This window comes from Hibiscus syriacus, unplaced genomic scaffold (assembly GCF_006381635.1).
Source record: "Hibiscus syriacus cultivar Baekdansim isolate YM2019G1 unplaced genomic scaffold, ASM638163v2 tig00110430_pilon, whole genome shotgun sequence".
Taxonomy (NCBI): domain Eukaryota; kingdom Viridiplantae; phylum Streptophyta; class Magnoliopsida; order Malvales; family Malvaceae; genus Hibiscus; species Hibiscus syriacus.
In genome coordinates, this window is record NW_024062734.1 from 1,283,624 (window position 1) to 1,309,499 (window position 25,876).

A 25,876-nucleotide genomic window follows, 5' to 3' on the forward strand; every position below is an offset into this window, starting at 1 on the left:
CGTCGATTTAAATAGATAGGAAAGTGGAAACTTGGTGTAAAGGCAGAGCTCGAACTCGAGCTTCATATTGCTTCGGTGAATCTAGTGTAAAAGACAATTACAACACAGAATCATATGCTTTTAGAACAGAAAACCAACCTACTTTGATATGCATTTCATGCAAGATTTCCATTTGTCTCTCTTATTCAACAGAACCTGACATTTTGATCAAAAAGAGAAAAATTCAACAGAACCAGACATGATACCAGAAACATAAAAAAAAACAAGATTCAGAAACAACACTGCAGGACAAATACCAAATTCAGACAACAATCTTATGTTTTTCAACTTAGAAATGAACAATAGTGGGCTTGTAGTCCAATACAATGACTTTGTCCAAGGTGGGCAGGAACAAGTTTGCAAATTCCACATGAGCAGGATGAGCTATGTATTTAGCAACCCCTTCAGTACTCTCAAATGTAGATTCAAACACATGAGTGAAACCTTGATGCATGTTCTCAACACTAACATCCTTGCCCCTGTTTCCATGAAAATGATTATTTTAGCACCACACCGACCATTATTTTATTGTTTGTAAAATCAGCACATGAAGATTCAAGCCTTTGGATCGTATCAATTGGAATTAGAAAAATGGCTAAAAGTAGAGAAGTTTTGGCAAGGGGTTTCAAGCAGGGACGTATCAAAGGGGCAGGGCAGGTAGGGCAGTCGTCCCCTAAAATTTCAAATTCTAGTATTATTCTAGATATTTTCTTTATATATTTTTACTCCATTAAAATTTTATAAGTTCATGCCCTAGCATACAATCTGAGTTTCTCATATCAAGGGACTAAGATCCAAAGTAAAACCACATAACCATCATCACCCCAGACAACATTTCTGGTTGTAGTGGATCTGAAGTTTATCTATAACAAGCCCAGATTTAAAATTAAAAATAAAAGATTTGATGAGGCATCAATGAAAAAAAAAAACACCAGTGAGAGAAAAGGGATAGCATGGCATACCAGTGGAAAGCTTTCATGGGTTCAATGAGGTTAACAAGATTGGCATAGCCTTTGATGAGTTGTTCAATCTGATCAGGCGTGGTGTCATCTTTGAACTTTGCCAACAATATGTGCTTCACAACTCCTTTTGCTTCCTCCATTGTTTGTTTCTGGTGTCAGTTGACACTTTGTTTTTCTAATCAGTTTATGGTTCAGGTTTCAGTGTTTCACGTCTCCCAACGCGACAGATGGGGGGAGATGTGCAGATCAACTATTTGTCACATCATTCGTTTCATAGGTCAAACAAAAACTTTCAGGACTAAAAAAAATACTTTTAAGCCCATTTTTGTTATAAAAACATGTTGGGTTTATAAGATGATTGTAATAAATTGGGTTTTTTTCCCATTTTAATACTGGTCTCCGTAAATGAAGTCTTGGTTGATTTTGATCTTAGTTCATTAATTTGAAAGTGTTTTTTATTACTAAATAAAAAATTAAAAATTAGGGTAAAGTAAAAAATGATCCCCCAACTATAGGATGATATTTTATTGAGTCCCCTAACTATTAAAATTTATAAAATGATCCCCAATTATAAGACGATATTTTGTTGAGTATCTATACTATTAAAAATTACAAAATAGTTACGTGACTATTCATATATTCCAAAATCTTCATTTTCTATTAAAAAATTAGTATTTGTCTGAGCTCGATGTTAATTTACTAAGACATGATAAAATCGTATGTTAATGATGTCTGTTGACATCATCGTTGCTTTCAAGTACTAGCTTACCAGCATAATGTTTCAAACACAAGTTTGACGATATAATGTAAATGGAGATTCAAACAACAAAATACAACTAAAATGATTTTGAAATCAGATTTTATCATATTTCAATCAACAAGTTAACGTCCATCTCAAACGGTTGCTAAATTTTTAGAGAAAATGGACGAGTTAAGAACATATGATTAGTCGGTGACTATTTTGTAACTTTTAATAGTAAGAAGACTAAACAAAATAACATCATATAATCGGAGATCATTTTGTAACTTTTAATAGTCAAAGAACTCAACAAAACAACATCCTATAATCGGAAGAGAATTTGTGTACTTTACCCTAAAAGTTTAAATATAGATCAAATACATGAGTTAAATATAAATACAGAAAAGCTTGGTTAGTTAGATTTCTTTTCTTTTTGCAAATCAGATTTTCTTTCACAAGAAATAATAAAATCATGACAAATGTCATTGTAAATTTTTAAAAAGTAAAAGAAAATAGCTGAAATATTTATCATTTTAATCTCACTTGTGAAGAAAAAATATTTTAGCGAAGAAAAATAATAAATACATTATTATTAATTATATGGTTTTATATTTGCATTGAAATAATGACTTCAAATTCTGAGATCTAAATTTTTCATTATCCAACATCTTAACCAATGCCGACTAGATGGCTAAGGTATCGAAAGTACGTGGTCCGGAGTAGCCGCAACTAGGCCAAGCATAGGATATGTAGTTCAGTTGGGCTTTAAAACTTAAATAAACTAGCAAATCAAATACCATCCTTCAAAATACCCATTGGTAAACAGCTGCAGCAGCCATTGATGCAGTACGAGGTAGCCCCGGATTCGGAATTAAAGCCGAGTGTAATAATAAACAGTGTTGAACAAGCAGTACTCCTTACAATAAAGCAACACACTGCCCTTTCATTCTTACAAAACTTGGGCAGGCAATTCCGGAGCTGTTAAATGATGTCTAATCAGCTACCTACTTTGCTTTCTTCGGCTTCTTACCATTTTGGCTGCTCGCTGCTTGCTTGGATGCCTTTGCAACATTTACTTGTTTGTTACTTGTTCTATTTTTTACCTTCCTAGCTTTCTCTTTCGGAGCTTCATCATCCTTTTCACTGCTAGCATCATCTTTACCACCACAATTGTCATCATCATCATCATTCTCTGTGGTTTTTCTTTTGATGGGAGGTTTTTTACCATTACCTTTAGGGTTTCCCCCCTTTCTAGATTTGGTGATTTTAGTGGTTTCCTCTTCCTCAGTCGTAGGTTCATCACCAGTGCCTTCTTCATCTTCATCATTATCCTTGGCCTTACCTCCTTTTCTCTTTGAAGTCTGCTTTCTAGGTTTACCTGCTGCTTTTGAAGCTGATGTTCCACTCAACTTCTGCAACTCCGGTACATATGCTGATGTCTATACCAGAAACATGGAACAGTTAAACAAGCACTTGATGGACTGACGAATTCTAATTTGGAATGACCTACCCTGCCACCAGCATTGATAAAATCAATTTTCTTCCCTGTCATTAGAAGGTAGTTCATATTATTTTCTACGAAAAGAATTATTAAAATAAAAAGCTAATAAAGATGAATGGAAATGTAAATAAATTGATATCAATCAGAAAACAGCCACACTGTTTAACAGGTGAAAATAAAATGAAGAAATAGAACAGTAATACATGCATGTTGTGCACGCTTAAAAGCTGACACGTTCATTTAGAAGGAAGTTGTCAATTTATCCAATGAAAGGAGATAATAGATAATGCTAGACCATACATATAAGTTCAAGAGCCAGACCATCAACAGAAGCCTTGCCAGGCTTCTTTTCGTGAGAATGAAATATCCAATTACTAGGGAACTGACTACTATCTGCCCCAACTTCAACTGCTGTTTCAATAACCTGTAAAATCAATTTTTTTGGCAAGATTGAGAGGCATCTTACCGTTAATTTTTCCAGACTTTTTACCCCACCGAAAATGAAATAACCAATCATTAGGAAAACGGCTGCTGTCATCATCAACTTCGACAGCATACTGAATGACCTACAGATATTTATTAACTTTATATTTTCCATGAAGAATGCACAATTATAACATAACATTTTTACCAACTACAAAATGGGTCGAAGGTTACCTCCTTGATGCACTTGTGTAAAGTTGCACAGTTTTCTTTGGACAGGCTGGAAGAAACCTGCAGAGGATGAATCCTTGCCTGCCACATGGTAAATTAAATGATAAACTTGGAGCAGCTTATAAATACTTTGAGTCCAAATATCAGCCCATTCAATAAATATATTTCCTATTTCTCATAAAAGTAAAATCAAATTTCACGCTTCAGAGGACTGATTCTGGAAGGCTAGTACCTTACCATACAGCCATACTCGACTCATCTTGTGAAACTATATAGAAAGCCCTTCACATGAATAAAGTTACTAATTGTGAAAGGAGAAGATATCCCCCAACCCAAAAGAATAAATCTTTAAACCCAAAATCAGAACTCCTGAACTGTTAGTTCCATTAATCGTATGCTATCTGGTTGGTTGCCCAAATACATGAGCAATCATCTTCTTCAATATACTTGGTACAGTAAGGGGACTGAAAACAAGAAAAGAGTGCAATGTATAGCAAACTTGAAATCTATTTTTGAACTCCCAACATTCTAAAACTTATGCTCAGTCATCAAGATGCACACGAAGATGTTGTGTAGTCAAAACTTATGGGGTTTTTTCAACGACCATGTGAAGGGATTTTTACGTTGTATAAATGAACACAGCTACTCATCAACATTAAGAGGAAAATGTCTCATAATATCAAAACAATTACTTACACATATGACATTGTAGCATATCAATATTCTATAACCAATGAATCTAAATTCAATATTTTCTATTTCTCTACAACTTTTCAAACTAAATAAGAGATTGAACAAGCTATCTTGAAGTGGAACTTTAAGATTATTACTTGTATTCCCTCAAACCATGTTATGGACAAAGCCATGAAAAGTATATCTATGGTAACTACAATCGCAAGTGGAAGCTCTAGTTTTTCAGTGCAAACATCGTAGAATTTTCCTTTGGATTATAATGTCAAAACTATGCATCAGAAATGTTCTGTATATACATTACATAAGAGCCTATATCATGGGGTTATCATGAACAAAATCTTAAATATGCAGTAAATCAGTAATCAATATTGTATGTAAAGATCTTATAAAAAACAAATATATATATATATATATATATATATATATATATATATATGTATGTAAAGAGTGCACTAACTTGGTATAGCACTTCATCTGCAATCCAGTTGCCAATTCCTGATATATAACTCTGCAAATGTTAAGACAATTAAAAAAAGTTTGTCGGAAAAATAGAGAGCTAGAAACAATAGTAGCACATCGAAGTAGATACTTTATCTAGGGTAATTGGAATTTTTTTCATTTACTTTTCTAAAAGAAGCTAAGTTACAGAACCAAAGAGGTCTAAGCCTATCAGTATACCACATGGACTTGTCTAGAGTCTTACATAATTCTCTTTTTCCTTTTCTCTTCTTTCTTTATTATTTTTTTATAGGAATCTTCTCTTTCTTTATCAAAGTGGGTCGTGATCTTTATTCAAAACCAATGGAAGAAGGTGCAAAGCAGGTTGCCATGTGAGAAACAATTGGCTCATACTAAAGCCGGTTTCAAGCTCAACCCTCTAACTTCCTACTCACCTCTAAACAATTTAGAGACAGAATATCTTCCCAGATCAATAACTTCCTCAATTCCTCTTATACATCATTTTCTGACAAAATATGGATTGAGTTGTGCTAATTTGATGTTCATATAACCCAGCAATAAGCCATTGTCTCTGATAATCACTTTCTTCATTGTCAAGACAGAATTCCTATCACCATATCAGACGCATATTCAGCACCCAAATCCATGTTGGGTTGTGTCAATAAGGGTTCTCGGATCTAATATCTGAGTCTATGTAATACTGATCTTTAATGGTTTAGGGGGCACCTAACAAATTTAATTACCTAAAAATTTAAAGAGCAAGGAGGCCAGAAGGATACAAAAGTGGTTTCACAACCTTAAAATGCAATCCATAACTGTAACAGAATGAGCTTGAAAACTAAACTAGTAAAGTTCATTCATAAAGGTGGGTGGATGAAAGGAAAGGGGCACTTTCGCCCTTTTGAGGTAGCTCAGCCATCAACAAAATATCTAGGGAGAGCTTTGGCCATTTACTTTTTCCCGATGGAAAATGCCATACCTACAGAATACCTTGGTTTTAAAAAGCGTAAAGCGCCCTAAAGCGCCTAGGGTCCTAGACGCCGAAGCGCTAAGCGTTAAGCGAAAGCGCTCGTTTTATGCACAAGAAGCGCCAGAAAGATCGAAATTCACAAAAAAAATACAAAATATTTATAAATTATCTTATAAATACTTAAATATCAAAGTGTCAATACATATATTCAAAACTTATAAGTAAACACCAAAATATAATTCTCAATTTACTTATAACTTATAAGTTATAAACACTTAAATACTTATATACGATTAACCATACGACTATACGAGCATACTAATATCAAAAGATGGTCTACACTAAAAGTAGTCTAAAGTGAGATCAATAAAAGTATTTTTCTAAACCCTCAATTCCTTATAACTAAAAATCCTCTAAATCGTCATCGTCATCAACTCGGACAACACCATCTCCTTCATCACTAGACACTCCAATATCTTCTTCCATCTCATCTTCATCAAGTAAGCATCTACGAGATGGTCTACTAGAGATAGGATTATGAGAAGGAGATTTTCCTTTATCATTTCTCGATGGTCCGGCTCCATCATTCACTACTTTTGATGCTCTAGTTAGATAACTAGGCTCATATGCACCGGAAGCGTTAGCAACATCACTCTATGTCAAATCCTCACCAACAAACACCGCCTCATCATCATCTTCATCTTCTTCCATTCTTCCCATTAACCACTCATTGCTCTCATCAATATCTTGCAAAAGAATGGGATCGGTCTCCTTACTTTTAGCTCGGCGCTCCAAGGCATGATTGAATTTCACAAACACCATGTCATTCAATCTAGATTGTGCCAATCTATTTCGTTTCTTAGTGTGAAGCTACAAGAAAGAAAAAAACCAAAACTGATAATTTAATAGCCCGCTAAACCCTAAATAAGCCCAAAAATCGTATCTGCTAAAGCCCAGAATCGTATCTTCTAAACTCGCGATTAAGCGCCGATTAGCGCTTTGCTAAAAGCGCTGCAAAAGCGCCGATTACTACCGCTTAATGAATTCGTAGTGCTTTTGCTATGCTGAAGCGCCAGGGGCCTCGCTCGCGTCGCTTAGCGCTTTAATCGCGCTTAAGCGGCGCTTTTTTAAACTAAGCAGAATACTTCAGTGATACAGTAAGAATGATTCATTCAACAGGATGGAAGTCCCAATCAGTGCCAAGTTATGAACACATCATAACAGGAAAACAAGAAATCAACTGAATGAAGGAAACAATAAAAAAACAAGCAAATTCATATATCTTTGCTCGCTACACGAAACAAAAAAAAAAGGCTTCAGTCATTCAATAAAGGATATGAGTCAGAGATGCACTGCAGAAAAGCAACTTAAGTACACTGCAATCACCTAAACAGCATCTAATACCGTAATTGTTAAAGCCAATTGTTTCATGTCCCCAGTCTACCCTTACAATACATTGGTCTCCAAGAACAAGCTTTGAAAATTACCATGATCAAGTCATGAAGACAGTATTCCAGCTCAAGTCATGAACCGGAAAAAGAAACTGGGAATGTTATATGCACATGATTTTCATATGCATGCATCAACCTGATTTCCGTCTTACAAAGGAAGTATTGAAAAATCACAAACATATTGGGCAATGCTGCTAGATACACCAGAGCCCATATGGAAACAGCCTTTAAAATAATTTCAAATACATTTAGGAAACTTGCTACTACCAAAAAAAAAAACTAGAGAGCAGAAAAAACACAAAAGCAACCATTTTACATAAACTGCTAACAGCATAACCAAAAAGAAAATCGTCTAGATATAAATACGAGGCTAAGAGATAGGAAAAAAAACAATAAAAGAATTTAAGGTTAATAAGAGGCTACAGACATAAAATCATTAAATATATATATATATATAGAGAGAGAGAGAGAGAGAGAGAAAGAAACATGACCACAACTGTTCTAACCTGATCGAGCAATAGAGCTTTAATGCCAATCTTCTTCTTGCTTAAGGATACCGTAAATTCATCAACTGCCATAGGCTCAAACAGTGCATCAGGGCCAAGCTCAGATATTGGGGGCACAGATGTCGGCTGCACCAACCAAATTACTTCAAGAAATAAACCAAACAAAGAGACAAAGTGTGTGAAGTTAAAACAAACTAAAACATTTAATAAGAAATTGAAATACATCTTTGAGCAAGCGGACTTTAGCAAATCGCCTCTTATCTGTGAAAGATAGCTCCAAACCATCATCTAGCTGCAAAAGAGCATTCAGATCAGTGTTACCATTGGCACAAGGTACTACAGCCCTGATATTGCCTCAGGTATACGACACAAGAAAAAGCTTTATAAATATCTTGAAAAGCTATTTGAAATTCAAAAATAAGAATAAAGAAAGAACCTGGTATGCCTCTTGTGAACATCATAAAGAAAATTGAAATAGGAGAGCATTAAAAGGAATAGAAACCAATACATTTGTCACTTAAGATATATATGTAGAAAAGCTTCAACTTTTAACAAAGGCATAGGATTCAAAAATTATATCCTATGTCAAATAAAGGGACAAGGTTAATGGAAAGAAGATTTGATATGAAAACAAAGTACTAAAAAAATATTAAAATTGTACAGATTGACAGGTTAGAAAGGTTGAATGAAAACATTCAAGGATATCTTAGAGAAAATCCACAGAACACATTGGATCATCGAATGAAAGCAATAGTTCTTACTTCAACAAAGAACTTTGAATATTTTGAAGGCCATTCATCATTGTCTTTTACTGCAGACCTATACATAAAGCTGTATGTATTAGCAACTACATTTTATTGAAGATAATAAGATTACTGGCATAATGCTCCTAACCAAATAAAAATCTAACAATGCGTGCAAAGATTCCTTTCAACTCATCAAATTAAAAGTCTCTGAAAACTAACTTCCAATAGCTCATTAAATCCTCTAAATTGATGTAGACTCCATATAGTTGTCACTATTGGTACTTCCAATTAATTATTGAAGGAAGGGGGGAGAGAGAGAAACAAAAAGATAAATTGTAACAAATATTACAAAAAATAAAAATAAAAAAAATCAAGGAAAGGTAAAATCATGCATTTCATCGTTCAAAATAGAAATCCCCAAACTTTAACGATTTAAAATATCTTTCACTTTTGAAACAAAGTTCTTACATTTTGCTTCCAAGACAACCAAAACATAATAAAAGTAAAAATACATAATTCTAGTGAAAATTGATATCCAATAAAATCAGAAAAGTAAATCACCTCTTATACTTTGCAACAGCAACACCTTTTATATAAATAGCACCAGCCATCCCTGAAATTCATTCAACCAACACCTATTATTTTAATAAAATGACCAGAAAACATATAATAAAAGAAATGCATTTTCTAGGGCGTTGAATTGAAGCGTACCGAACTGGAAAGTAGGAAAAGGAGGGGAATCAAGCTGGAGCCAAAGGTTCTTGCCCTTCCGGTGAGCTGAGACGATGGTCTTGCCAACGACAGCGGACTCGAACTCCGAAGAGGAGACTCCTTCGATGACTTTAGAGTCATTGGCTATAATCGCTCTCTTGATCTTCTTCCCCAAGCAATTCTCTTCTACAGCTCTTCTGGCTGCCTCTACCTCTGTAATCTCCGGCATTGCTTCGTTAGGTTTTTCCGCCCCTTTTAGAGCGCTTTTTCTCCTGGCGCGAGACCTTTGACAGAGGAAGTGTGACTCTGAGAGTGAGTCAAACTCAAATGATTCGACATTTTTTTCTCTTCCATTTCATGCATTAATTTTTATTGGGAAAACTACATTTCGGATCCCTTATATTTTCAGTATATCTTGTTTAAATCACCGGTTTTAAAAAGTTACATTCTGATTACTCTTGTTTTCGATAGTTTTATTCTGATCATTGGGCCGTTTATTGATTTTCTGATGTGGCACATTAGTGAAAATAATTAAATTTTAATTTGACCCTTAATTTTAGATAAAATACTAATTTGATCTTAAATTTTAGAAATCTAATCAAAATCCAACTCATTATTGTTATCGGTCATTGATGGTTGCCGTCGTCGATCATTGCCAATCGTTATTGGACCCCATAATTTTATGTTCACTCATTTTTTGACCTTTTGAACATTAATTCAATATTTGTTTCACCAAATATATATATATATATATATATATATATATATATATATATATATATTGAGCTCCACAAAATTTATATATAATCCTTAAAATTCATTTTAAATATATTGTAATAATAAATTTATCATTATATATATATTTTAAAAACAACGACATCAAAAATCTAAATCTATAGCATAATACATTCATATTATAATGATAATAATTATATAAATTTTGAATTCTTTTCGGTCTATTCTTTTAGGGTTTCCCTCCCCCCTTCCTTTTGAGTTCTTTTGACGATTTTGAAGTCTCTTCAATGGATGCAATAGGGAAGGATAGAGGGACTTGAATGTGTCACGAATATCATTAAGTTTCAAATTGCTAAGCCTGTTGTATTTCTTGCTCAAGAAGATGGGGAGGAGAGACTAGATATCTCATCCATCAACTTTTGTTGCCGTAAAAAATTCTAGAGTCAGGGTATTTGCATTTCCAAATCAAAATCATATGAACTAAAAGTCGTCTTCAAGCACATGATAGATGCAACGTTAGTGAGATGAGGTTCATTATTGTTATCCCACAAGCCTCTATTTTTCGAAGAGGAATAGACAATCAAAGTGTCAAATGAGACATGGGTGGCGTTAAAGCAATAGACAATGATCCTCGGGATTAACAGTAGTTGTTAGGTCAGTGGTTAACGAGCCACATCAGCTTTCCGTCACCCACGATAATGGTTGTTAACGTTGAGTGATAGATTTGTTATAAATCGACAACGTTAATAATCAAATTGTTAGTTTTGAAACTTCAATAGGAAAAAGAGAAACTCACTCAAAACTTGAGTGACTATTTGTGTAGTTTACCCTTTATTCTTCATTCTTAGATACCACATGTCTAGTTTGGTCCTCCGTGTTTAACTCTCATGGTTAAAGAAGTAATATATTTTTTAAAGTCGTGATAAACTTATAAAAGATCGCGTGTTTAATTTTTAGAATCTAAAATATATTACTTTTTTTAACTAATAAAGTTAACGACGCATTAACAAGATCGGTAAAATGAAATGTTATGGATAGTTAGAGGAATAATTTAGAATGAAGTTATATTTTGGAGCTGATATAAAACATTTTAAAGTTTAGGAGTCGATTTAAAATAAATATCAAATTTAGAGACTTCATATGCAATTGAATCTTTAAATTATAAAACCAGTTTGGTATATTAACAATTTTACTGTAAAAGCGATAGAGTGGAATACGCGAGGACCAGAACGGACCAGACACGTGGTATCTAAGAATGAAGAACAAATTGATTAAAGAACAATACTCGAATGTCTCAAAAGTCTCGGGAATGGTTCGGTTGAATAAAAAAAATGGTTGACCTGTTCGAAATCAGGATTATAGAGTATAGACCGATGTGAATCTTTAATTCGTTTTGCCTAAATACTTAATTGCATCAAGAAAACATTGGATGCCACATTGCACATAAATACTAAATTTCGATACCAAAATTTTATTTACCTCGTTTTCAAACAATAATATTTGGTCAATTTCCGAAAAAGATCCTTGTACTATGCATTTGTTGCTAACTTAGTCCATTTACTATAATTAGAGCATTTAAAGTCTATTATTCGAAATTTGTATTTTCACTTTTCAAGTCAAGTTTTTCATTAACTCCGTCAATAATTCAATACGATTTTTTTGCTAACTTAGTCCATTTACTATAATTATTTGAAATGGGAAAAGGCATAATATTCGTCCAATTATAAAAGATATTGATGTTTACGTGTCACATTATTACAGAGTTTTAAAAAATGGCATAACAATAACTGTAGGGTTAAATGATAAAAAAATTAATATCTCTTAAGTGAGATTTTTAATTTTGAATAACATTAAAAGAATAATATTAAATTTAACTCGAGTTCAAAATTTGTATATAATCAAGATTACATGACTACTAGACACTAAAGATATTGGATACAAAAAGGTTCCATACAGATTTATGATGGAAAAAAGGGTAAAATTAACTCTTTAGAATTGAAAATATAATTTTAGAAAAATATTTTTTTTATTAGTTTAAGGTGATTATAAGATAATATTTATTCGAAAAACTCTTAATCATTTGATAATTAACTCTCAAACACCAATACAAACATCATATTCAAACTTGAGACCTCTAGAGATAACAATAATCCCTTTAACCACTAAATTCGTTTGGTTCGTGCAATTTTAGAAAAGTGGAAATACAAGAAATGGTCGAATTATAACAAGGACTAAATCCAAAACGTGACGTAGTATAAGGATGTTTTATAGAATTAAACCAAGATAGATAAGGATGTTACTATGTTTGGAGTTGGGAATATCCGAGCTAGCTCAGTGTTAGCTTAGCATTCAATCTGAGTCCACCTTTTCACTCCAAAAAGGCAATAAAGCACTGAAAAAGAAACCAAAATCAGCAACTCCCTACTTACTACAACTGTTCCATTTTAATCAATCACAATCTTCCTCTCATCTCAATCAGATCTGTCGGTGCTGCCACTGCCATTGTAATATCTGTGAAAAACGTTCATCAAGACGAGCATGTACGGTAGAGATCCGTGGGGAGGTCCGCTGGAGATTAACTCGGCGGATTCCGCTACCGACGATGACAGGAGCAGGAGTCTGCACGACGTGGACAGGGCTGCGCTGTCTCGTCCCTTGGACGAGACGCAACAGAGCTGGCTGCTTGGACCCAGCGAACAAAAGAAGAAGAAGAGGTACGTCGATCTCGGATGCATCATCGTCAGCCGCAAGATCTTTGTTTGGACGGTTGGTACCTTGCTCGTCTCTGGCTTTCTCGCCGGATTCATCACCTTAATCGTGAAAACGGTTCCGCGTCATCACCATGGCAAGCCTCCCCCCCCCCCGATAACTACACTCTCGCACTTCACAAGGCGCTCATGTTCTTCAATGCTCAGCGTTGTAAGTTTATTTTCCTTTAGTTTTAGCTCGGAGGTAAGATTTTATTCTAGGTCGGCGAATTTAAAAGCTTATATCGGAACTTTAGGTCTTGTGAAATTAAAAAATGCTAAGAGTTGCGAAATTAAAAAAAAATAAGGAAAATGCCTAAATTTTATAGAATGGTTGGTTATTAGTTAGATCTGATTAAATCCATGTTTTTTAGAGTTTAATATTGTAATAGTGTTAAATACATTATAATTATCGTGATGATCTACTTTATAAATTGCACTGCAGCGGGGAAACATCCCAAGCGTAATAATGTATCGTGGAGAGGAAATTCTTGCCTCCAAGATGGAAAATCCGATGCCTCCTCTACAATTAAGGATCTGGTCGGCGGTTACTACGATGCGGGAGATGCTATCAAGTTCAACTTCCTGCATCTTTTGCCATGACGATGCTGAGCTGGAGTGTCATTGAGTACAGTGCGAAATACGAGGCTGCCGGGGAACTCAATCATGTTAAGGATGTTATCAAATGGGGTACTGATTATCTGCTCAGGACCTTCAACAATTCAGCTGATAAAATAGATAAGATTGCAGCGCAGGTGTGGTTATACTTGTAATATTCTCTATTTCACTGTTATTTGTCCATTCTCTATGCTAATCGCTATGTTATAAATTCGTAGGTTGGGGCAGGAGATACATCTGGAGGCAGTATGACACCAAATGATCATTACTGCTGGATGCGCCCCGAGGACATTGATTACCCGCGTACTGTCTACGAATGTCACAGCTGCTCTGATCTTGCTGCCGAAATGGCTGCTGCTTTGGCTTCTGCTTCCATTGTTTTCAAAGATAACAGGGCATACTCTCAAAAGCTTGTTCATGGTGCACGGACCCTCTTTGAGTTTTCCAAGGATCAAAGAGGCAGGTATAGTGCTGGTGGTTCTGACCCTGCCCTCTTTATAACTCTTCCAGTTACTGGGACTAGTTTGTTTGGGGCGGAGCCTGGTTATACTATGCTACTGGAAATATTACGTACCTGAAGTTGGCTACTTACCCTAAACTTGCCAAGCATGCTGGTGCTTTCTGGGGAGGCCCGGATTATGGCGTTCTTAGCTGGGATAACAAGCTTGCTGGTGCTCAGGTAACTTTATGCTGCTTGTCTGCTAGTTTTGCACCTTTTGTCACTGTTTTTTTTTGGATGAATTGAATTTTTATTATCCAAAGGAGCAATTCATGCTACAAAAAACATCCCAAATGGGAGTATACCAGTTATATACAACAAAAAATATTTAGTCTATACTCCAATAGCTACAGAGAGTAGAATTAACGTCATCGAGTCTATTAATGTTCCTACCAATTAACTGATTTCGGACAAGCTCCTTGATGATCTTCAAAAGTTGTTCCACGTCTCTATTTCTATTTTGAAAGATTCTTCTATTTCTTTCTTCCCAAATCAAATAGATGTAAGCATTCCATGCAATCTTCAAAACAGTGGAGATGAGAGATTTACCTTTCCATTCTTTACAAGACCAATCAAGCCTTGCTTCCCAAGACATGTGGGGTTTGCGCAAATGAGTGAGCTGCAATATTGAGTTCCACAGGGTTTTAGCAAAGCTGCAGTCAGCAAACAAGTGGTTTCTTGTTTCAATTTCCTCTTTGCAGAAAACACATAATCCATCAGTTTGAATTCCCATCCGAGAGAGTCTAGCACGAGTTGGAAGTCTATCAAGAATAGCCATCCAAGTAATCACACTTGTTTTTGGAATATGGAGGGGAAACCAAACCACATTGTGCCATGGAACCCTGTTATGCTTTTCTCTAATTTCTTCCCATATATCCTTAGTCTTCGAAACACCTGCATTAAGAATGGGAAGGGCCTCAGTCCTTAGCTTTAACAGTTTATTTATGCCCCAGCTGTTGGTAGGACTTTCACTCAAGTCTCTAAAATCTTTGTTCTTGCTCACATAAAATTTTATCCATGCGACCCAAAGTGAACCTTCTTCAGCAAGAATGTTCCGTATAAGCTGAATCATGCAAGCCTTGTTCCATGTTTGTGTTATTTGATGTAAGGCTTTTTTGGTGAAAGTTTGCTCTGAATTTATATGTTAGGCTTGGTTTGTGTTGTTTTCAGCACTGTGATATTCAAATGCAATAGAGATTAATTTTCCTGATAGAATCAATTAGATTTCTTTCTACCATCTGTAAAATTTTCTTCCACTTTTCTGTCCTATTCATAGTAGTAAATGTACATCCTAGTTCTTCTTTCTTTGTCATTGTTTGTCTTCTATATCAAGTAGTCTCGACTGTAGTTAATCATTGATTATATATTCAGCTAGCTTCAAGGATGTTAAAGTTGCTAATTATGCTTATTATATGGATAAAATTTAATTAGTGTGCTTAATTGTGTCCCTTTGTTTGCGGTAACAAGTTATACATTTATTACCTGTCACAATCTGCTCATATAGGGTTTAATCACTTTTGTCATTGTTTAGAGAGTCTTTTGAAAGTATCTTTTATATTCACTAATATAAACTATGTTTTGTGTTTTAGGTGCTTTTGAGCCGGTTGAGATTGTTTTTAAGTCCTGGATATCCATATGAGGAAATATTGAGAACGTTTCACAATCAAACCAGCATAGTTATGTGCTCATACCTTCCAGTTTTTACTAGCTTTAACCGAACTAAAGGTAAAGTCTCAGTTTTTATTAACCATGTCATGCTTAAATGTGTTGGCCATGTATTTTTCTTTTGAACTTTGTAACTTTGGACATTCCCATAGGAGGTTTGATTCAGTTAAACCATGGTGGGCCTCAGCCTCTGCAGTATGTTGTCAATGCAGCCTTCTTAGCCACATTATTCAGTGATTATCTTGATGCAGCCGATACTCCTGGTTGGTATTGTGGTCCAAATTTCTATTCAACCTACGCCTTGCGCGAATTTGCGAAAACCCAGGTATGTTGTTGTCCCTTCTTTTTTTCCGAAAGATAGTCCAGGGGAAATGGTTCAGGCCACTTAATCCTGAATCATACCGAGGTTGGTGGTTGATAATTTTCTTTCTTCGGTTGTTACTTTGCAGATTGATTACATCCTCGGCAAAAATCCTCGGAAAATGAGCTATGTTGTGGGTTTTGGTAACCATTTTCCAAAACATGTTCGCCATAGAGGTGCATCTATCCCCAAGAATAAAATCAGATATAGCTGTAAGGGGGGATGGAAATGGAGGGATTCAAAAAAACCAAACCCGAACACAATCTTGGGAGCCATGGTTGCTGGACCCGACAAGCATGATGGATTTCACGACGTTCGAACCAACTACAACTACACAGAACCGACTCTCGCAGGCAACACTGGTTTGGTTGCGGCATTCGTGGCATTGTCTGGTGACAAGTCTACCGGGATTGACAAGAATACCATGTTTTCTGCAGTTCCACCAATGTTCCCCACACCGCCACCACCTCCGGCACCTTGGAAGCCATAAATATGGTTTTTGATCCTTTATCTGCTTCCAGTTTGAGTGACTAACGTTCGAATGATTCTGGAAGTATTTTTTTTGGCACCTCATTGACCATTAATAGTTGAAAGGGCAAGAATGGAGACGAGCAATGGAACAACCTGATGTAGTAAAAGTTTGGTGGTTTGATTATTATTAGACTGGAGAATAGGGCTAGCATTCAGGATGTGATCCTTTGAATACGAAATCCATTTGGATTTCATGCTATACACAGTATATATGCCTGATATCGATACTGTATTCTTTGAAACACTTTTAGATATCAATAAATTCTTTTCTAATATCTAATTGTTGCAGTTTTCAGAAACGGTTAATCTATACATTAAAAAGACATTTTGATCTAAAAATACCCGAATCTCATCCTCGTCAGAGTTTAATTAACATGAGAATTTGATGAGATTGAGTGGAAGCGACGAGAAAACATATATCTCGACCTTAGGTTGATGGAAGAGTCATCGAAGAAGATGGAAAATAGAGAAGCTAGAAAGTTTTGAAAGGATTCGTGGACTTGGAAAAATAAGCAGACAAGGGATAGGGGAAGAGCAGTGCCGAGCAGCATCATTTTCTGCCAAAAAGAAAGCCCGATGACGACAGTCGTTCGTGAAATATTTGTACGTTTTGGAGCAGGTCGACATACGTATTTTCGGTCATTCGTTTCTCCCTGTTGTTGCAAGTAGATTTAGCTGCTTGAGTAACATGAATGTGATTCAGATGAAATTAATAATTGTCGAGTTAAACCCAGTCTATGATTTCAAAGTCCATTACTTGTTTTTACAAACACTGATAAATTCTGTATTGGCCTCCCAATATACAAGAGTCAAGCTCTGTTACTAGGGGTCACACAAGTTGATGTTCTTTTTCACGTTGGTGAAACCTTTGTTATGGTCTTTTATTGTAAGACAAACCTTGGCCTTTGTTGTTGTTGTTGTGTGTGTGTGTGTTTTTGTTTTATTACTATTATTATTATTATTATTATTATTATTATTGTTGTTGTTTACATGGATAAACAACAATGAAAGATGGGTTGCAAATTAATGAGAATAAACCCTAGTACGGAGCTGTTGCCACTGTTGGAGGTAGCTATCCATCTTACGCTGACATGAGAGAGACCGTGTTCCACGATCTCGCAAGGGGTGAATAGGGTGAAGAAATAAGTGTAAGGCAAGAATGGCGGCGACTGCTCGGAGCCACTTAGCCCTAATTGTAACATCCTCCATGTCGGGTGAGTGATTAATTTGCAAAGTTTCAACATTTGGTGATTAAAGTAGAATAATTATATAGTTTAAAAAGTATGGTTAGTAAATATGAGATGGAGGTAAGGACCAAATGGTCATTTGTAAGGAAATTTTAATTAAAATAAAATGTTATGGGGTTATATGAGAACCCACGTGTGACATTAGGTTCCAAAACCCTCCCATTTCTTCTTCCTTCTTCCTTATTTTCTTCTCTTCCTTCTCTCAACGTGGAGCTTGCAAGTAAAGGTAAGAATCTGAACCTTAGTAGTTTCTTTGATTTTTAAGATTGGAAATGAAAGCTTGGATGTTATATAAGCTAAAGGAAAGCTTATATGACATTAAAACAACAAGATAAGTGTTTTAGAGAATGATTTGGAAAATGAATTTTTAGATGAAATTTTGATAGGAATGAGTTTTTGAAGTTTGAATAAGATTTTTGACTTGTCAAGAAGCTAACTAAGAAGTATGAGGTGTTAGAATTCAAATTAGAACATATTGGAATTTGGGTTGGATTCTTAAATTCTAAATGGAGAATTAGATTTCTAGGTTTTAGAGGTATTTAATGGATAATAATTAGTTTAAGTAAGTGTATGAGAGCTAAAAGTATTAAAGGGATTGAAATATGTATGTTTGAGTTGAAATGAGATGATTTCCGGGCTCAAAATAGAATTTCTGGGTTAGGGGAATCGGTACCCATTCAAGGGGAACCGATACCTCCTCAACGAAATGAATTTCCAGAATGCTAGAGGGGAATCGGTACCCCCAGGGGGGAACCGATACCCCCTCATCGTATATGAAATTCCAGAATGCTTGAGGGGAATCGATACCCCCAGGGGGGGAACCGATTCCCCCATGAGAAAAAAAGAAGAAAGAAAAGAAAGAAAGACTAAGCTATAAATTTCTTAAATTAGTAAGCTATTAAAGCTTAATTTCAAGACATAGACATCTGATGATCATCTTAAAAATTATGTTTATGTAGATACCGAGCCTACTCGAGTTCGGGAACAATCTACAAGTAGGATCGATCGAGGAAAAGGCAAAGAAGTATAGGTGAGTGCATATGCATAGCATGAATATATTATTATATTCAGTTCTAGACTTGTGATAAGTCTAGATTCCATATTTTGACATATGATCACATTCCATATTATGATACATGACATGAATTTATATTAAATGTATTACATGACATGAATTCATATTATATGTATTGCATGATATGAATATGCAGAAAAAGTTATATGAGCTATGTGATAAAGGTATGTAAATGATATGCCTATGTGATAAAGGTATGGAAATAATATGACTACGCGATATGAACTACGGGAAATGTATAAGCCCATGTTATGTAGATGAGAACTATAGGTATAGTTGGCATGCCAAGAGTAGAGGGTCTACGCGGTTCTTTAGGACATATGTATATCCTTTGGAACCTGTGTGAAGTCTTGAAAGACACATACTTGATCCATAGTATATGTATATGATTCTTAAGGAATTCTATGTGGTCCTTATGGACATTATTATGGCACTACGTGCAATTCTACGGGGCACTTCGGTGCATTTATATGAGCTGTGGTGACAGCATAGTGCACAACCTCACATTACTCCAATACCTTAGGTTCTCAATATGCTATCATGGGCCAATAAACTTATTAATACAGATTCATGAATGTTACAGTCATACGCTTACAGGTATGGATATTGATGAAGTATACTACATTGATTAAGTACATGTTTGCATCTCATCTCATATGATCATGATATTTTCATTACATTACATTGCCTTGTTATTATTATTGCCTCACTAAGTCGATGACTTAGCGTGTGAGTGTTTCACACGTAGGATCCGAGGAATTAGACGAGACAGGTGAAGCAGCTTGACAGTATTACTCCTGCAACCACCAGATCAGAAGCAACTTAATCAGTAGGTCATTTTGTTATGTAAATAGCAGTTGGCATGTAATTAAAGGGTTAAGTTGTGTATGCTCTGAATATCTTTGTAAACTTATATTACAGTATGTATATTAATGTATTTTCTTAATATAAGTTCAAATATTTTACTATTATTTATTAAGAGTTATGTTTTAAAGTCAATGTAGTATCTCTTACTCATATCCGGGTCGGGTATGGGTTGGGGGTGTTACATTTAATGGTATCAGAGCTATGGTTTAGCCGATTCTAGGCATAAACCAGAGTCTATGGAGTCTTTAAATAGAATACATGCCAACAAATAGTGAGAACTTCTGATCTGGTATAGTATGAGTATGCTGTTTTTGCTAATAGAACAATGTGTTTATTCTTATTAGATGTCCGAACATAATAGCTCCCAAAGTGAAGCGGGAGAAGATAGGCATGCTGAAAGCAGTAATTCACCTGCCCTGGCCAGGCAGAGTGAAGAACGGGCATCTCAAGGAGTGCCTGTGCAAGATCAAGATACGTTCTTCAGAACGTTAGACGCTATTCTGACGCGTCTTCAACCTCCTGCTCCACTAACTCCAAGAATTAATGTAGCAAAAGAGTTGAGAAGTTTAGGAGCTCCCGAATTTAAGGGAGAAGCTGAGGAAGGTCCAGTGTCAGCGGATCTTTGGTTGAATGATTTGAAAATCATGTTAGATGGTCTCCACTGTTCCGAAGTGGAGAAATTAGATGGAGCTGTGTCTTTATTGAGGGGTCAGGCGAGGATATGGTGGACGAACGTCACCATGAGGATGTCCACCGACCAGTTGACTTGGTCTTTGTTTTTTAGAAGAATTTAAAAGCAAGTATATTGGAGATCAGTTTATCCGACAAATGAAGCAGGAGTTTATGAATTTGAAGCAGATGAGCCGCTCTGTATATGAGTACGAATGTGAGTTTAATAAGCTGAGCAGGTTTGCAGCTGAGCTTGTGTCTACTGAGAAAGATGCTTGTGAATGGTTCGTGGAGGGCTTGCGCCCTAGACTTAAAGAAATGTTGATAGTATTAAACTTGTCCTCGTTCCAGGAGGTGATCAATCGTGCAAAAGCTCTTGAAAGGGCTCAGAATGAACGATTTGGGGACTCAAGAGTTCAGACATCAAAGAGGACGACTACTTCTTCTAGCTCAGCACCAACAAAAAGGGGAAGAGACTCGGGATTTCGATCACAAACTAGATCAGAATCAGTTGCATCGTCTGCTAGGGGAGCAAGTCAGGCAAGACCTAGACAGACGCAGTCAGTGGAATCTGGTGCTGGGAGATCTACTCCGGGTCAAGGGAGACAGTGTCAGCATTGTGGGAAAAACCATTATGGAACTTGTCGTATGGCAGCTGTGACTTGTTTTCGATGTGGAGATGCCGAACATTTTGTCCGGGACTGTCCATTGATTGTTGGTGAGCCGACACCATCTGGAAGAGCTGGTTCTTCCTCACAAAGAGGACGAGGAAGAGGCAGAGGAAGGAACCCGTCTGAATTCTCTGCTCAACCTGAAGTTCGATCTACTGCTCGAGTATACAACCTAAAGACAAGTGAAGACCGTGATGACCCTGATATTATAGCAGGTACTTTTCAGTTGTATGATAAATTAGTATTGGTACTGATTGATCCGGGTTCTAATTATTCTTATATTACAAGTAAGTTAGTAAAGGAGTTGGGGATTCCCTTAGAAGCTACGAGTAATGAGATTATAGTAACAACTCCGTTAGGCCATAGTGCTCGGGTGAATAAAGTTTGTAAGGGGTGTCCCATAAAGATTCAGGGAATTGAATTCCCTGCTAATCAGATGGAATTACCCTTTGACGAGTTTGAAGTGATTCTGGGAATGGATTGGTTGTTCCGGTATTATGGAGATGTTAGTTGCAGATTGAAAAAGGTAACTCTGAAAAGTCCAGAAGGAACAGAGATAAGTGTGAGCAGTGAAAAGTTTAATCCGTTAGCGAATGTAATATCAGTGATGTCTGCCAAGAAATTATTGCTACAAGGATGTCAGGGTTTTCTTGCAAATGTGATTGATTCAAGAGCTCAAGAGAAAAGGTTAGAGGAAATTCCAATAGTTCGAGAGTTCCCTGATGTTTTTCCTGCTGAATTGCCATGATTACCTCCGGATAGAGAGGTAGAATTCCAAATTGAAATAATGCCGGGAACAGCTCCGATTGCAATGGCACCTTATCGAATGGCTCCGAAAGAATTGCAAGAGTTAAAGAATCAATTACAAGAGTTGCTAGAGAAGGGATTTATCCGACCAAGTGTATCGCCTTGGGGAGCTCCGGTGTTATTTGTTAAAAAGAAGGATGGATCAATGCGTCTTTGCATTGACTATCGACAGCTCAATAAGGTGACCATCAAGAACAAGTATCCCCTTCCGCGCATTGATGACTTGTTTGATCAACTAAAAGGAGCTTCGGTATTTTCAAAGATTGATCTACGTTCGGGTTATCATCAATTGAAGATCCAGGAGAAAGATATTCCGAAGACAGCTTTCAGAACGAGATATGGTCATTATGAATTCATAGTAATGCCATTCGGAGTAACGAATGCACCTGCTGCTTTCATGGATCTTATGAACAGGATTTTTCAGCCCTATCTGGACCAGTTTGTTGTTGTCTTTATTGATGACATACTGGTGTACTCGAAATCCCATGAAGAGCATAGCACACATCTGAGGATCGTCTTGCAAATTTTAAGAGATAAAAAGTTGTATGCCAAATTGTCCAAATGTGAGTTCTGGTTAAAGGAAGTAATTTTCCTGGGGCATGTGATCTCGGCAGTTGGGATTAGAGTAGACCCTCAGAAAGTTAAAGCTATAATGGATTGGGAAGTTCCTAAGAATGTGTCTGAAGTTCGGAGTTTTCTTGGACTTGCCGGTTACTATCGAAGATTCGTTAAGAATTTTTCTATGATTGTGCTGCCTCTAACAAAGCTAATGAGAAAGAACGTACCATTTGTTTGGACTTCTGAATGTCAAGAAAGCTTCGAAGCTTTAAAGAGAATTCTGACGGAAACTCCGATATTGGTTCAACCGGAATCTGGCAAGAATTTTGTAGTATACAGTGACGCATCCCATAACGGGTTGGGGTGTGTATTAATGCAAGAAGGAAAAGTGGTAGCGTACGCATCGAGACAGTTGAAACCACATGAAAGGAATTACCCCACTCATGATTTAGAAATGGCTGCTGTAGTATTCGCTCTCAGGATTTGGCGTCATTATCTTTATGGGGAGCGTTGTTACTTATATACGGATCATAAGAGCCTGAAGTACCTGATGACTCAAAAAGAATTGAATTTGAGGCAACGTATATGGGTAGAGTTCTTAAAGGATTATGATGTGATAATTGACTATCATCCCGGAAAGGCTAATGTGGTAGCAGATGCTCTGAGTAGAAAGACGTTTGCAGCTTTACGAGCTATGGATGCAAGATTATCTTTAACGGGAGACGGTGGTATTTGTGCGGAATTAACCCTTAAACCAGCATGGTTGGAACGAATAGGAGAATTGCAAGGTAAAGATGAATTGTGTTTGAAAAGAATTGAACAAGTAAAGAACAAAGAGATTAAAGACTTTGAGATTAAGTCAGATGGAAATCTATATTGTAAAGGAAGAATTGTAATACCTAACAATGACGACTTGAAGAAAGAAATATTAACAGAGGCTCATTGCAGTCCGTTAACGATGCACCCGGGTGGAACCAAGATGTATATGGATTTGAAGGATCGATTTTGGTGGTCAGGGATGAAGCGAAGCATCACCGAATTTGTGTCTAAGTGTTTGATATGTCAACAAATCAAAGCCGAGCATCAAGTTCCATCAGGATTATTGCAATCGCTTTTCATTCCTCAATGGAAATGGGAAAATGTTACGATGGATTTTGTTTCGGGGTTACCCTTGACTCCGAACAAAAGAGAATCAATCTGGGTAATTGTTGATCGATTAACTAAGTCAGCGCATTTCCTCCCTGTTAGAACGGATTTCTCTATGGAGAAGTATGCAGAGCTGTATATTAGAGAAGTTATTAGATTGCATGGAGTACCTGTTTCCATACTCTGATCGAGACCCTCGATTCACTTCTAGATTCTGGAAATCTTTGCATGGAGCGTTGGGGACTCGTTTAAACTTTAGTACGGCTTTTCATCCTCAGACTGATGGGCAATCGGAGAGAACTATTCAGATATTGGAAGATATGCTGAGAGCATGCGTAATGGAATTTAAAGGATCATGGGAAAAGTATTTACCGCTGGCAGAGTTCGCTTACAACAATAGTTATCAGTCGAGTATCAAGATGGCTCCCTATGAAGCTCTTTATGGAAGGAAATGTTGTACTCCTTTGAACTGGTACGAGCTTAAAGATAAAGAAGTGCTTGGTCCTGAGTTGATTCAGGAAGTAGAAGAAAAGGTCCAGATAATTCAGAGTAATCTCAAAGCTGCAGCAGACAGGCAGAAATCATATGCAGATCTAAAAAGGAAAGAAATTGAATTTCAAGTTGGAGATAAAGTGTTTTTAAAAGTGTCTCCATGGAAGAAGGTGTTGAGATTTGGTCGAAAAGGAAAATTGAGTCCTCGGTTTATTGGACCATATGAGATTGTAAAGAGAGTAGGACCGGTAGCATATCAGCTAGCTTTACCACCTGAGATGGAAAAGATACATGATGTCTTTCACGTTTCAATGCTTCGAAGATATCGATCGGATCCCTCCCATATTTTAAATCCAGAAGAGATCGAGGTACAACCGGATATGACTTATGAGGAAGAACCGATTCAAATTTTAGCCCATGAAGTTAAGCAATTGAGGAACAAGATTATTCCTTTGGTCAAAGTGTTGTGGAGAAATCACAAAGTAGAAGAAGCAACATGGGAGCGTGAAGAAGATATGCGACATATATACCCTCATTTGTTCGTGCAATGAAAATTCGAGGACGAATTTTCTTAATGGGGAGAGATTTGTAACATCCTCCATGTCGGGTGAGTGATTAATTTGCAAAGTTTCAACATTTGGTGATTAAAGTAGAATAATTATATAGTTTAAAAAGTATGGTTAGTAAATATGAGATGGAGGTAAAGACCAAATGGTCATTTGTAAGGAAATTTTAATTAAAATAAAATGTTATGGGGTTATATGAGAACCCACGTGTGACATTAGGTTCCAGAACCCTCCCATTTCTTCTTCCTTCTTCCTTATTTTCTTCTCTTCCTTCTCTCAACGTGGAGCTTGCAAGTAAAGGTAAGAATCTTAACCTTAGTAGTTTCTTTGATTTTTAAGATTGGAAATGAAAGCTTGGATGTTATATAAGCTAAAGGAAAACTTATATGACATTAAAATAACAAGATAAGTGTTTTAGAGAATGATTTGGAAAATGAATTTTTAGATGAAATTTTGATAGGAATGAGTTTTTGAAGTTTGAATAAGATTTTTGACTTGTCAAGAAGCTAACTAAGAAGTATGAGGTGTTAGAATTCAAATTAGAACATATTGGAATTTGGGTTGGATTCTTAAATTCTAAATGGAGAATTAGATTTCTAGGTTTTAGAGGTATTTAATGGATAATAATTAGTTTAAGTAAGTGTATGAGAGCTAAGAGTATTAAAGGGATTGAAATATGTATGTTTGAGTTGAAATGAGATGATTTCCGGGCTCAAAATAGAATTTCTGGGTTAGGGGAATCGGTACCCATTCAAGGGGAACCGATACCTCCTCAACGAAATGAATTTCCAGAATGCTAGAGGGGAATCGGTACCCCCAGGGGGAACCGATACCCCTCATCGTATATGAAATTCCAGAATGCTTGAGGGGAATCGATACCCCCAGGGGGGGAACCGATTCCCCCATGAGAAAAAAAGAAGAAAGAAAAGAAATAAAGACTAAGCTATAAATTTCTTAAATTAGTAAGCTATTAAAGCTTAATTTCAAGACATAGACATCTGATGATCATCTTAAAAATTATGTTTATGTAGATACCGAGCCTACTCGAGTTCGGGAACAATCTACAAGTAGGATCGATCGAGGAAAAGGCAAAGAAGTATAGGTGAGTGCATATGCATAGCATGAATATAGTATTATATTCAGTTCTAGACTTGTGATAAGTCTAGATTCCATATTTTGACATATGATCAC

The 25,876-nt window shown here is 36.2% G+C and overlaps 2 protein-coding genes and 1 pseudogene across 3 annotated transcripts; 1 reads left to right on the top strand and 2 right to left on the bottom strand.

The window, feature by feature from the left end:
• Positions 1-118: 118 nt before the first annotated feature.
• Positions 119-3,104, bottom strand: LOC120125432 (stress-response A/B barrel domain-containing protein HS1-like). The gene is made up of 4 exons (XM_039143860.1): positions 3,083-3,104; positions 1,002-1,150; positions 234-518; positions 119-195 (listed from the first exon to the last, which is right to left on the bottom strand). Exons 2-3 carry the CDS (start codon positions 1,139-1,141, stop codon positions 329-331), a joined length of 330 nt encoding a protein of 109 aa, XP_038999791.1. The 5' UTR covers positions 1,142-1,150; positions 3,083-3,104; the 3' UTR covers positions 119-195; positions 234-328.
• LOC120125431 (formamidopyrimidine-DNA glycosylase-like) lies at positions 2,554-9,737 on the bottom strand. Of its 2 annotated transcripts, none has more exons than XM_039143858.1 (10): positions 9,432-9,737; positions 9,282-9,333; positions 8,736-8,793; positions 8,198-8,266; positions 7,975-8,100; positions 5,046-5,096; positions 3,899-3,976; positions 3,708-3,807; positions 3,251-3,285; positions 2,554-3,179 (listed from the first exon to the last, which is right to left on the bottom strand). In XM_039143858.1, the coding sequence occupies exons 1-10, from the start codon at positions 9,658-9,660 to the stop codon at positions 2,745-2,747; spliced, it is 1,233 nt and encodes a 410-aa protein (XP_038999789.1). In that variant the 5' UTR covers positions 9,661-9,737; the 3' UTR covers positions 2,554-2,744. The 2 variants fall into 2 exon arrangements, with proteins under 2 accessions (XP_038999789.1, XP_038999788.1); XM_039143857.1 differs by lacking the exon at positions 3,708-3,807 and adding an exon at positions 3,563-3,665 and having other exon boundaries at positions 2,556-3,179; positions 9,432-9,734.
• A 2,952-nt stretch (positions 9,738-12,689) lies between these two features.
• Positions 12,690-16,699, top strand: LOC120125234 (annotated as a pseudogene).
• Positions 16,700-25,876: the final 9,177 nt, after the last annotated feature.

Bases quoted from the DNA above. Each gene is read 5' to 3' on its own strand.
- LOC120125432 (XM_039143860.1), bottom strand. From the start codon at position 1,141: ATGGAGGAAGCAAAAGGAGTTGTGAAGCACATATTGTTGGCAAAGTTC. The intron at 519-1,001 runs GTATGCCATGCT...TCATGGAAACAG, and splicing joins CCCATGAAAGCTTTCCACTG to GGGCAAGGATGTTAGTGTTG.
- LOC120125431 (XM_039143857.1), bottom strand. From the start codon at position 9,660: ATGCCGGAGATTACAGAGGTAGAGGCAGCCAGAAGAGCTGTAGAAGAG. The intron at 9,334-9,431 runs GTACGCTTCAAT...AATGAATTTCAG, and splicing joins TTTTCCTACTTTCCAGTTCG to GGATGGCTGGTGCTATTTAT. The intron at 5,097-7,974 runs GTTAGAACAGTT...TAACATTTGCAG, and splicing joins AAGCTCTATTGCTCGATCAG to AGTTATATATCAGGAATTGG.